The 13,763-nt window shown below is 33.4% G+C and overlaps 1 protein-coding gene across 2 annotated transcripts in view; it reads right to left on the bottom strand.

Moving 5' to 3' along the window:
• Window positions 1-620: 620 nt before the first annotated feature.
• nptnb (neuroplastin b) overlaps window positions 621-13,763 on the bottom strand; it is a 51,314-nt gene continuing 38,171 nt past the window's right edge. For both annotated transcript variants that reach the window (XM_039683786.2, XM_039683788.2), the window contains 4 exons: window positions 12,843-13,116; window positions 1,931-1,952; window positions 1,746-1,829; window positions 621-1,667 (listed from right to left, as the gene is read on the bottom strand). In XM_039683786.2, coding sequence (XP_039539720.1) covers window positions 1,769-1,829; window positions 1,931-1,952; window positions 12,843-13,116 — 357 coding nt within the window. In that variant the 3' untranslated portion in view covers window positions 621-1,667; window positions 1,746-1,768. The remainder of the gene's footprint in view (window positions 1,668-1,745; window positions 1,830-1,930; window positions 1,953-12,842; window positions 13,117-13,763) is intronic.

The raw sequence follows: 13,763 nt of genomic DNA, 5'->3' as shown, positions 1-13,763 counted from the left end.
AAATCAGTAAAAATGACAAAAAGCACATAACATTTCTAAAACTGTAACTAAAATAAAAAAATAAAGATGATTCAAAACTATATTAAATACTATAATATAAATAATACTAAAATAACTGCTCAAAAATCAAGACGAGTAAAAATGACAAAACCACATAAAATTACTAAAACTAACTAAAATGAAAATTAAAAATAAATAAATAAATAAAGCTAATTCAAAACATTATTAAATACTGTAATAGTTTATAAATAATACTAAAATAACTGCTCAAAATCAGTAAAAATGACAAAAAGCACATAAAATTACTAAAACTGTAACTAAAATAAAAAAATAAAGATGATTCAAAACTATATTAAATAATATAATAGGACATAAATAATACTAGAATAACAGCTCAAAATGAAAACTAATAAAAATGTTGAAAGCACATAGCAATTAAAAATGAAAAACACACACACACACACATATATAAATTAAAGCCAATTCAAAACTGTAATAGTATATAAATAATCCTACCCGAATACTGCTCAAAATCCAGTTACGCCTTTGATAAGCTCCGCCCCCACTGGTTACGGTTGCTAAGGGAGAAAAGCTTTACAGAACGCACATTAACGCAGGAGTATTTTTGGAACCTTTATTCTGAAAAAGGAAACAATTGGTTTCACATAGTTTGTAATGGCTTTAGCTCCACCCACTTCCTCCCTTGTATGTTGGTCCGTTGTTATAGCGACACACACTGTATCGATCGATCAGCTGTCATGCAACTACAGCAGTGCATTTCAAAATGCGAAGCACCCTTATCTCACTGTCCCGTTAAAGCTTTTTTATTCTCAGAAATTAAACAAACCCACCCCACCTTACAATTGTCAGTAGGTCTATATGAATACATATTGCATAGGATTATAGCCATGCTGTACAAGAATCATCTTTTTCTCTAAAAAGAAACGACATTTAAAAAAAAAAAAAAGATATTATTTTTCTCTTTACAGATGCTATCGTAATATTTGAACACTTACAGCACCACATGTACAAGACGTCTAAATAACTCTAGAAAATAAATGTTTACATGTATCCATTTCATTTAATACAATATCAGCTTTTTTTAAAGATTAAATACTGTTCTGCCACTCACAAAGGATCTTGCATTCTAGTTTAAGACAAAACACCTCCTTTTAGTATTGGATGATAAACTGTACAAAGATCTCGATGATTCCTTACTTTTTTTATCCATTTAAATTTCTTTAAAAACACACACACACACACGCTGATATGCTCTCTCTCACACACACACACATAGGTTATTCATTTGGATGCAACGCCATTTAAAGTAACAATAGAAAAACGATATCTGAATCTTATTAGATTATGTTATTGCATGCATTCGAGACAACATGTAGATATGAAAAAGAATTAGTGCAGCAGGAGGGCATGATAAAAGAACGAAATGCAACGTTAACAGCACATGTAGTAAAATCATCATCACCTTCATGATTCAGTCAGCGTCCACATTCACACAGATCATGAGCCTGAATAAGGCAAACTTAAGACAGTCTTTATTGTTCGTTTGTGCCAGTGTAATGCTGTCGTTGTTGTTTTCTTCACCATCGTGAGGAAGGTTGTGCGTCGCTGGAGCTTCTCCTCTCCTCCGTATGGTCAGGATTGGTCATCTGGAAACAAGACGAGGGATTTAATCAACTAAAGGGAACATTTGCATGCTGGTTTGTAACTCCGAATGAATTGCAAACCTTTTCTACGCTGGTCCGACGGCTCAGTTGGTGTTTCGCTGCCGTACGTTTTTCTCTTTGTGGTTGTTCGTAGAGTTCGTTTTTCTGCATGACAGATGTGTACGGTTCACAATCGATGCATCGTAACAAATGAGTTCTACAAGTGTTAATAATAAACGCATGTTCATGATTCGTTGTGTTCTTACATTGGTGCCGCTGGTTCATCATCTTCATCAGGGGCGAAGAACATGCAAGAAAAAAAGACATTAATCCATCGGTTATTTCACATTAAATGGTTGTTGTAAAATGCAACGAGTAAATGAATTAGTTGTATTATTGTCTGGACTCGTAGTGTCACTTTTGAAGAGTTCACTAATTCAACTTAAAAGGTGAAACTAATATTATAGACAAAGTGAGATATTTCAAGCCTTTATTTTTTATAATTTTGATGATTATGCCTCACAGCTTATGCAAACCTTTTCACAATTTGTGGTTCTCATAAGCTGTAAGACATAACCATCAAAATGATAACAAATAAAGGCTTTGAAATATCTCAAATAAGATCAAACTAAAAAGTCCAAAAACAAGATAAGTGTGAAAGTGCCTTAAAGGAGTAGTTCACTTTAAAAAAAACTTTTGCTGATAATTTACTCGCCCCCATGTCATTCAAGATGTCCATGTCTTTCTTTCTTTAGTCGAAAAGAAATTAAGGTTTTGGATGAAAACATTCCAGGATTTTTCTCCATATAATGGACTTCAATGGGGTCCAAACGGTTCAAGGTCCAAATGAGAGTTTCAGTGCAAACTGTTCAAAAGGCTTTAAACGACACCAGGCGATGAATAAGGGTCTTATCAAGCGAAACGATCGCTCATTTAATAAATAAATAACAAAGTTTAAGTTTTATAAGCACAAATGGTCGCCTTGCTCTGTTCTGTGATGCGCGTTCGTGACTCTCCTGTTCGATCAAAATAAACTAATCTTTTTTCGAGTCATTTCGTTCGTTGAATGAATCAAATGACTCAAAAAAGATTTTTTCATTTTAACCATAAAACGTAAACTTTTTTATTTATTTGTGAAATGGCCGCTCGTTTCGCTTGATAAGACCCTTATTCATCGTCTGGAATCGTTTAAAGCCCTTTGAAGCTGCACTGAAACTCTCATTTGGACCTCGTTTGGACCCCATTGAAGTCCATTATATGGAGAAAATCCTGGAATGTTTTCATCAAAAACCTTAATTTCTTTTCGACTGAAGAAAGAAAGACATGGATATCTTGGATGACATGGGGGTGAGTAAATTAGCAGCAAAAGTTAAAAAAAAAAGTGAACTACTCCTTTAAATGCAAATCACTAAGGGAACCATGTTGTAAAGTGTTACCAATGATCCTTATCCATTAATCAAAAACAACAGCACAAGACTCGAGTCTGGAGATGTTTATAGAGCGGGGTATCGCTGATGCAGAAAGGTTGTTCAGTTAGAGGTCACTGAAGAAGAGAGATGAGTCTATGGGTAGTTCTGGTTAGTGTATGCATGTCACATGCGCCCACACACAGCAGCATTCCCAGCGCTGGACAACAAGCAGGTTATGACAGGACAATGCGAGTTAAAAACCTCATCCTTCTGAATACACAACCTTCAGAAATAAAAAATAATCTGTTTTTTTCCCCCTCACTATATCATAACACAGCAACAGTGTCGGGCCACATCTGGTACATGTGGATTCAACGTTAACCGGATGTGGGCCGACAATTTAGTAACCATCCCAACTCACAATAAGGGTGATTTATGGGATCTCTACTGGACCAAAGATTTAATATGGCTCAATAACCACTGAAACACTCAAATACCCACAATTCGTTTGATATGAAACTTGAAAAATTAGAATATCGTGCATTTATTTCAGTAATTCAACTTAAAAGGTGAAACTAATATGTTATATAGACTCATTACATGCAAAGTGAGATATTTCAAGCCTTTATTTGTTATAATTTTGATTATGCAAACCCCAAATTCAAAATTAGAATATTGTCAAAATGTTTTCATAATAAAGGCGACACGCAACGATTCTATTTAAGACATTTTTCGATTTTTCTGCAACGTCGCGCTGGACAACAAACACAAAGTGTGGCAATGACAATCTCAGGAACTGTTTATGTGCTTTATTGAATGTTAAAAGCGTGTGACTGTCTGAATATCATTTAGTGCTCCAGCTTTACAGCTGTAAAAGCAACAATGGATAATTCACAGGGTTGCCAGATGCCAGCAAGGTTTTCCAGCCCAAAACCTCGTCAAAAACCGCGAGAATGCAAAAAAACGGCCAAATATGTTTTGGCTTGTTTCTCGTATGGTTTCTCGTTTAAACACATTATAATCATGTGTACTTTTGACGCCATTCGTATTTCCTTTTTTAACACACCAATTGAAAAGAGAAAAATTAACAGTTGTTGTATTTTTAAAACGCCAATTTGAACACCAAAATTTGAATTTGAACTGCAAATGCTGAAGTTAATATATATATATATATATATATATATATATATATATATATTGTATAATAAATAAAATAAATAGGCATATACAGTATAATAAATATTTATTTTTATATAATAAATAAAAAATAAATAGTGACGTATTGTTTATTTTGGCCCTTTATTAAACATTTAAAATGTTCACAAATTAATATGGAAAAAATTTTGGCCTTTTATTAAACATTTAAAATATTCACAAATTAATATGGAAAAAACATATTTTTCACTCTGGAACCATATAGAAACTGTTTTTGAAATGTTTTTGTTTTAGGCTTTCTTTTTTATGTGAAGTTAAATATCTAAGCCTTGTAAATAAAGAAAATAAAAAAGTTTGTGAATATCGTTTCACCAGCTTAAAAACGAATAAAGAAACCACGTTTTTCGTTATTCAATTAAGTTAAAAAAAGGGAAAAAGAATGAACGCAAATACACCGACCTTCGACTTAGCCTATCCGATTTCAGAAATCAAATGAACGCAAAAGTAGGCTATTCTACTATTAAACTAGCTTATTTTATGGAAAATAATGTGAACAACTTAGGCTATCAATGAGTCTGTTTATTGTCAATAAAAGTTTATTGCCGCCCAATCTGGCAACACTGATAATTCACTTCAGATCTTGAAATTAAACAAATGGAAACAAGAACGTTCAAACTGGGAACAAACAAATGTATTATTTGACAAAGATTGTTTTAGTAACTCAGTTGCCTATATATTTTTAATAATGTTTAATCGGTGTAATACTTGATTTTTGTAGCTACTTATCCGTTATCTTGCGATTGACGCCGAGATTGCTCTCTGGTGCCGCGCACTCGCCGCGAGAATCCGCCCACACGCTGCTCTGATTGGCTGTGGGTTTTGATCGATTTCGAAGCATCTCGTAGTCACGCCACATCTAGTGTGGACGGACAGATTATTTGTCGCTTGAATCTTAGGACAGATCGTAAAACTAACGAACATTATTTTTAAACTATTGTGCAGCTCGCTAATAATGTTTAACATCTAATTCAGTCCCTCCAGAAAAACGCGATTATGCGATCGCTGAATTCAATGCAAAATCAGCCAAAGTCCGCATATTTATGCGGGGGCCGCATTTTTTCAAATACGCCGCACTTTCGCCGCATAAATTGCTGATTTACGTGCAAAATATGCGGGGTTTGCATGATTTCATAATCCTCGCATTTTTGTTGCAAAGAAAGTCACATGTATCTTAGCAGAAAGTTGAAAATGTTGCGTTTGCTTCACACAAGAGCAGCCATTTCCCCCTGTTTCCATGGGGACGTTATGAAGTGACGCAATTACGCGACGCCAGACAGACTCACGGAGGCGATTGACATCTCACAAATCGAACTCGTGTATAACTGTCTGTCACACGTTCTACCGTCACATCGTTACTTAATAAACAACATAAGATAAAAGAAGTAGCATCAAACAGACATGGGGTGTTCAAGGCGCACATATAACACTGCAGAGAGCTCTTAAAGGGGCCACACCTTATTTACACTCGTTACAGTCTGAAATAAAACAAGATGAGAAATGAAATATTCCCAACACTTTCTATGATGTAGTATGCTTGCTTATCAAAGGAAGTAATAAGAAATGACTCTTATATTAACAGGATGTTGGGGGAATCACTTTTTTTCTCTTTTTCATCAAACCGCAATTTTTGCAAATTCCTGCAATTTCATCGCATAAAATTGCATAAATATCCCGCATATTCCATCGCATTTAAAAAAAAAAACGGGCCGCATAATCAATCAATTTTTGCCCGCAACAATCACAAAAAAACTCTGCGTTTTTCTGGAAGGACTGAATACTATTATGGTAAATGTTATATATAAATCGCAAATTTTTTCACAAATTTTTTATCATTTTGATCAAAAAAATCGTGAAATCCTGACTGGTAATTACTAGATTTTGTTTGTAATAAAATCAGCATTGGTGTGAACAGAGCTTAAAACAAATGTGCATGCATCTCTCATGTCAGATCCTCTAAAGGTGTAGAGGACGTCGATGTTGAAAATATGAAATCCTGGCACGAGGATTTCAGCTGTAATGTGCGTCATAGCATTATGTCCTCATCTCGGATTCTGTTGATAAGACTGTGGGCAGATATAATCTACCTTAATCTAGCGCACCCTCCCATTACTCTCTCTCTCCTGGGGACAAATCCTCCCCAAACCACAAAACAGAACACACTGTTCATGCACGCAAACGTCCTCTCGCTCACACCCAATGTTTCACATGCGTTTTGCTGTAAAATAAGGTCTGTTCAGCGAATCATCCAGAGCAAAACAAACACATGCAACATTTTATTATGATTAAAAACTCTATTTCTATCCACATGTTACTATGATGATTAGTTTATTCATGAGGAAAGTGACAGTGTTGATTATATTATAAGTAACCAGGTCATGTGATGATTTACATGAGTGAATCTCATGAAACTCAACATAAAAAGCGCATAAGAAAATATATTTACATTGGGACAATATTTTCATAACAATTTAACAATTGGATTCTCCACGATTATAATTCTTGCAATGCAATATATAAAAATATTTTTGTAATTTAAATAAAATATCATATATATATATATATATATATATATATATATATATATATATATATATAAACTGCAGCATATAGACACATAAACAACATTAAAAGCTTGATTTTCACCACAGATGGACTTTAAGATGAAAATAAAACACTATTGGGGATAAAAATAATGTCACAATGCAAAAAAGGTTGTACTTACTCAAATAAGTTTGATTAATATTAATTAAGTACATGTACTTACTATACAGTTGCTTGTAATTATAAATAATTTACGGTTATAGTAACATGCAATTTGCACCTTAAAATAAAAGAATTGTTACCAAAATAAAATCTTAATTGGCCTAATTTTTTTTATCTTTGAATATGGCGGTGAAAAATGACCCGGACATGTTTTGAATTTGATGAGATTCATCCATCAAGTTTTTGACTTTATTTCTATATTCCAGAGGCTAAAACAAACTGAGTTGAACAATCACATTAATAACTAAAATGTTGCAATGAAAGCCCATAAACTTAACAGTAGAGAATCCAATCACAATGTTGATGATAATCAGTTGATAATTAATTAAGCACGCGTTGCCCATCACAGCCGGAATGAGGAGGAAATAAAGGAGCAGAAATGTCTAAAGACATGCAAGTTCTCAAACTTACCAACAATAAAGAATATGATGCAACATGGAGAAGGAAAAAACAGTTTCATTATAGTAAGAATTATTTTTATTCTGTTGTGACTTTCACATTAAACACTTTAATTCAGAGATATTAAATGGGAGTATATTTGAATATGAATACGCAAAACCCCTGTTTATTGGCCTACGAACAGCACTAGCGCTGCTTTAGCATTCAGAAAACTAGCGTGTTCATCATGCCAATAACAGTCACAGCCCAGTTCAAACAGAAACTAATGTTATTTGCTTATTATATTTGCTAATATTAGAATACCTTTCAAAACACCAGCCGAAACAATGACTATATTGGTTTACACATATTTTGATGAAAAATCATGAAATCATGCATGGATTAATCGCTCATAAGACCAGGAATGTTTATACAGAGAGAATGTTGACTTCCTTTCTTTTCTATTGCTATTGTAGCAGAGTTTGTACATCGGAAATCCTGTAAATACACATTTACTGGGTGGAGGTTGGATCTGATGAAAACTGCAATAAGACAGACACATCTTGAGTTTCAGCTCGAGCACAATCGTTTAACTGAGAGATTATATTCAATAAATACAAATATTAATTTCCTTTTTCAATGTCTATTTGATGCTTTTCTCATTTAATACAATAATGACTTAAAATGATCTTTTAGGGGTAATTTCTGAGCCGAATTTATGTATAAAATGATGTTTAATGAGCTCATATGTAAAGAGTCAGATAATGTTTTATTACAACTTAACTGTTCTCAGATTAGATTAGGTCACATAAAATCAGAAAATAATTAAGTGCTTCAAACCATCCTTTATTGGACACTAATTGCATCAGTATTAAAGGTTAATAATAGTGTTGTCAATGGTAACGCATGTGTGATTAAATATTATTTTCAATTTAACATGTTAACAATGTTTAACGCAATTTTAGGGGTAATTTCTGAGCCGAATTTAATGTGTGAATATTTACGTGTAATTAATTTGATAAAAAATGTTAATCGCTTGACAGCCCTAATATATATATAGGCTAACATATTATATAGATAAAACAGTAAACATTATTTAAATTACATCATGGTGGTTTTGTTGTAGTACCCATTAATATGCAAATTTCATCCATTATTTACTATTGTTTTACACATATAATGGTGAAAAATCATGCATGGATTAATCGCTTATAAGACCAGGAATGTACAGTACGGAAATCACAGTGCATCCCGTGAAATTTACAATATATATATATATATATTATTTTTTGTACTTGCTTTGTATTTTAAATAACATATCATATTTACATAAAACAATATACATTATTTAAATTGCATCATGGTGGTATTTCTTGTAGTACCCATTAATATGCAAATTTCATCCATTTTTTACTTTTGTTTTACACACAAATCATGCACCGATTAATCGCTCTTAAGACCAGGATTGTACATGCACAATTTGTACATCGGAAATCCCCGTGCAATTCACTGCTAAACATGTAAACAAACATTTACTGGGTGGAGGTTGGATCTGATAAAACCTGCAACAACGACACAAAATAAGACACTGAGTTCAAGCTGGAGTACGGCAGTGTCACCGAGAGATTGTGTCATGTGTTGTCAGTCACTAGAACGAGGTGCATCTCGCAGCACATTTTAAAGGGTAGCGTGGGACCCCCCCGGCGCTGAGAGACCCTTCTGTGGTTCTGCAAAGGTCAGATTAGCATGAAGCTACAGCTTTAGAGACTGTCACACCCACGGCCAAAACATGTGCAGAGCGGAGCCAGTGCTGTGTACTTATAAAGTGCTGCCAACATATCAAATAAAATAAGTGCATTGCAATAATTCGATTTTACTGTAAATCAGGAAATAAAATGTGTTATTATATCACTGTAAAATTACATCTTATTTTCTTCATTTTCATGCCGTAACATGATAGAATCAGGGCTGCACGCTTTATATATATATATATCAATATTGCAATATCATGGCTCAGTGCGATTGTCAAATCCAGTAATATATGGGCTTCTGGTTTCAACGTGAAGCGTGTAATTTACACACGTGTAGTTCGTGATTCAGCTTCGTTCATTATGTTCATTCACGCATGTAATTAAATAATAATAATACAACCAGCAATGTATTTTTTATTGGCCAGCAACCCGTCTAAATAAAAGCTTGATGGTTTAAAAATGAAGAAATTAAGACCTAAATTAATTTTCTTTCTCGATTTACAGTAAAATTGCATTAAAGTTTAATATATATTTTGCAAATTAAAAAGATTACAGTGAAAAAGATAGAGATAAACCACCCCAAATCATTATATATATATATATATATATATATATATATATATATATATATTGGGGCTTTGCAAAAATTAATTGCGATTAATCGCATCCAAAATAAAAGTCTGTGTTTACATAATATATTTGTGTGTGCTGTATATAATTATTTTGTATATATAAATACACACACATGCATGTATATATTTGAGAAAATATGTTATTCATATATAAAATATTTATATATGTATATATATATATATATATATACTGTATATATATACAGAATTTAAGCGCAAATAATTCTTAAATATATACATGCATGTGTGTGTATTTATATATACAAAATAATAATATACAGCACACACAAATATATTATGTAAACACAGACTTTTATTTTGGATGCGATTAATCGCAATTAATTTTTGCACAGCCCTAATATATATATATATATATATATATATATATATATATATATATATATATAGCAGAAAATCTAAATAATGCACAGCCCTAGACAGAATGAAGGGAAAAAAGGAAAAAAGAAACGCAACCTTGAATGTTCTTGTATCCAAATATGTTGTGTAACTGTACAATATTAACATTTCTGTTCCTCTTATTGAGAGAGAGAATCATGTGCATCTGTTGACAGAATCAATTATTCATTAACTTGAAGAGTGTACAAATGTGAGGCAGCTCCAGTGTTGTGATTTGTCTTTCTAGTGGAGGATCGGGTCTCAGATTAAAACGTGGTCAAGCGTAGAGGTCAGTATTTCCCAGTGGGTCTCTCTGACTCATGAACGCTCATGAATATTCACTTGTGCAACTACACTAAGAGCCCGGGCCATAAATGACCCACTAACAGCCTGTTTAGAATATATTATTGATGGCAGATTCAGTGTTTGAAACAGCCTGCATGGACTATTCGAAAAGTTCACTAAATATGTTTGTGTGGTGCATGGCAGAGTTGCACAAATAATCAAATATATAAGATTCAGTCATTGTGAAAGTGTATATTATTAATGTCTCGACATGTTTTTTGCATCACTTTCAGCACTTTAATCAATCAGAGGTACTTATACCTTAAAACTCATCTTCCATCAGCAAAATGATATATTTAAACGTTTTTTCCTTTAAAAAAAATTAATTCCTTCATGCCTTAAAATATCTTGAATGTAACTCGACACCCTTGCCTCATTTAGTCGGGGTAGTTCTATGAATATGCAAATGAGCTCCGCCTCCACTCACTCACTCACTGGTTGGCGATCACACGTTGATCTGATTGGTTAGAAGGACGTTTGTGACGTCAGAAACACCAGACTGTCTTTGGTTCACTGCAGTTTTAAGGAGGCAATGCTGTCGACTTATGAACTTACACATTTTTATTAAAAACGCCGCATAGACACAACATTTAAAGCTGGATTTTCACCACAGGACACTTTAAATGCCTGAAATAAGGTCTGTGTTGAACACAAGCTCAAGATATTTTATTCAACAACTTAAAGAACAACTCAAATTTGCCACTTTGTTGATTTTAAATTAAGATAGAAAGAGTTGTAAAGTTTAGCGGTGATGACCAGAAGTCATGTGACCGTGGTGTTTACTCAAGCCTTTTACCTCTGAAGATTGTATTTAGGCTTCATAAAAGTCGTGTTCATTATCTTGAGGAACAAAACGAGTAGTGTTGATCACAGAGCCTTATTTTCTACCATAATTCAAACGGCAATGAAAAAAATCCTTGTGAAAATACGTCATCGCTGCAGCGCTCTATTTTTACAGCCTTTAAAAGCAGTCTATTTTAGATGTGTAGCTTCATTATTAATATGGCACGCAGCTGCCGCACACAAAATAAGTGTCACTAAAATCAAGGAAAATTTATCAAGTATAAGCAGATATAACTGTGCAACAATTGTGACCCTGGAGCACAAAACCAGTCAAAAGGGTCAATTTAGTGAAATTGAGATTCATAGATCAACTGACAGGTGAATAAATAAGCTTTCCGTTGATGCATGGACAATATTTGGCCGAGATAAAACTGAGGGTGCAAAAAAATCTAAACGTTGAGAAAATTGCCTGTAGCCCTCAAACCGTATTCACTTTATAGCCCTTAATCCTGTAATTGTGGACAAATGTGGGCACAGAGGACTCAGGTGTGATTCTAATTTTTATTTATTATAAATGTTATATCACTGTCTTCGATAAAGTTTTGTCTATCCATTTATGGTGTGTTTTTTTATTTTGGGGGTATTTTTGAATTTATTTACTTCAAAAAGTACCATATTCTCTATGTAAATTTTGCTTATTTTTATGGGGTTTTTTTTACTACATTAAAATATCATTCCAATAAGTTCTTCAAGCTAAAACCTAAAGATGAAGTGACTGCTGTCGTCACCTGGTGTCTTATTTTGGCTTATTTTAGTTTAATGCTCTAAATGGCAGTTTTTCCCATTCATTTCTATGGGTGCCCATTTTTGACCCAAATACAAGATTAAGGAGTTTGTTTTCACCCAGTTAACATTGTAGAATTGATTAAAAAAAAAATGTGTGTGTTCAGGAGGCAAACTTAGGAAAAGTAGCCAAGTCTTGTACCGCTCAGATCAAGGGAAGTATTTTTAAAAAATAAAATCAAAATTTTTTGCCCGCATTTGTCCAGAATACGGTTTTAGGGTTAAAGTTGTCCATTTAGTCCATTTATGTTTGTGATTTTACTGCATCCCCTCACAACAACAATTATATATATATAAATATATATATATATATATATATATATATATATATATAAATAAATATATATATTTATATATATAAATATATATATATATATATATATATTTACTAAATATCTTCATGGAACATGATCTTTACTTAATATCCGAATGATTTTTGGTATAAAAGAAAAATCTATAATTTTGACCCATACAATGTAATGTTGTCTATTGCCACAGATATACCCGTGCGACTCGTGACTGGTTTTATGGTCACATTTCTAGAATAATTAATTTTCAGATCAAACAACAGCCACTTTACGCACTTCAGAATGATAATATTTGGCCTTTCATGATCACCCCGCAAAACTTTAGCAGAAATCCTTGAACGCGAGCGCCTCTTACCGTCGGGAACCTCGTCCGGCCTCTTGCGCTTCTCGTAAACCACGATGATGACCACGAGGATGATGATCTCGGCCAGGACGCCCAGAAACGGCCACAGCGGGGCGAGGTGACTCCGCACACGCAGGATCGTCATGGACTCTCTGGAGCCGATGATGTTGGACGCATTGCACACGTACTCGCCCGGGTCTGTGCCGATGTCCAGCCCGACGATTCTCAGTTCTGTGAAATTATTTCTGTTGGTGATGAAGAATCGGCCAGTGCTGTTGTCAATGTCCTAAATGAAGAGATTCAGAGAGACTGTTGGGTCCTCACATTTACTGGTGAAACCAAAAGCTATTCAACTTAAAAGCTGAAACTAATATATTATACAGACTCATTACATGCAAAGTGAGATATTTCAAGCCTTTATTTGTTTGAAAACTTTTTCAAAATATTCTAATTTTGAATTTGGGGTTTTCATAAGGTGTAAGCCATAATCATCACAATTATATCAAATAAAGGCTTGAAATATCTCACTTTGCATGTAATGAGTCTATACAATATATTAGTTTCAGCTTTTAAGTTGAATTACTGAAATTAACTTCTGCACCATATTCTAATTTTTCAAGTTTCACCTGTATATGAAATTATGACATCATCTGAATTAAAGGTGTAGTGTGTAATATTTAGGAGGATCTGTTGGCAGAAATGCAATATATGTTTTCAGTCTTAACCCCTTAAGTGTCACCCCCCCCCCCTTTTTTTGAATATAGATGAAAATGCACATTTCGAACTTAAATGGTTGTAATTCAAGAATGCTTTGGAATATAGACGTAAAAATGTAAAAGTGAAATAAATTAAGAATGTGAAACAGAAGAAAAGTTGTAAAAGTTTGAGTTTATGAAAATGTACAATATAAAAAATTTAATTATTCATATTTTA

Source organism: Pimephales promelas, chromosome 10, assembly GCF_988280905.1.
Source record: "Pimephales promelas chromosome 10, fPimPro1.hap1.1, whole genome shotgun sequence".
NCBI classification, from domain to species: Eukaryota; Metazoa; Chordata; class Actinopteri; order Cypriniformes; family Leuciscidae; genus Pimephales; species Pimephales promelas.
The sequence above is the reverse complement of the archived record's forward strand: the minus strand, read 5'-3'. Positions and strand labels throughout refer to the sequence as shown.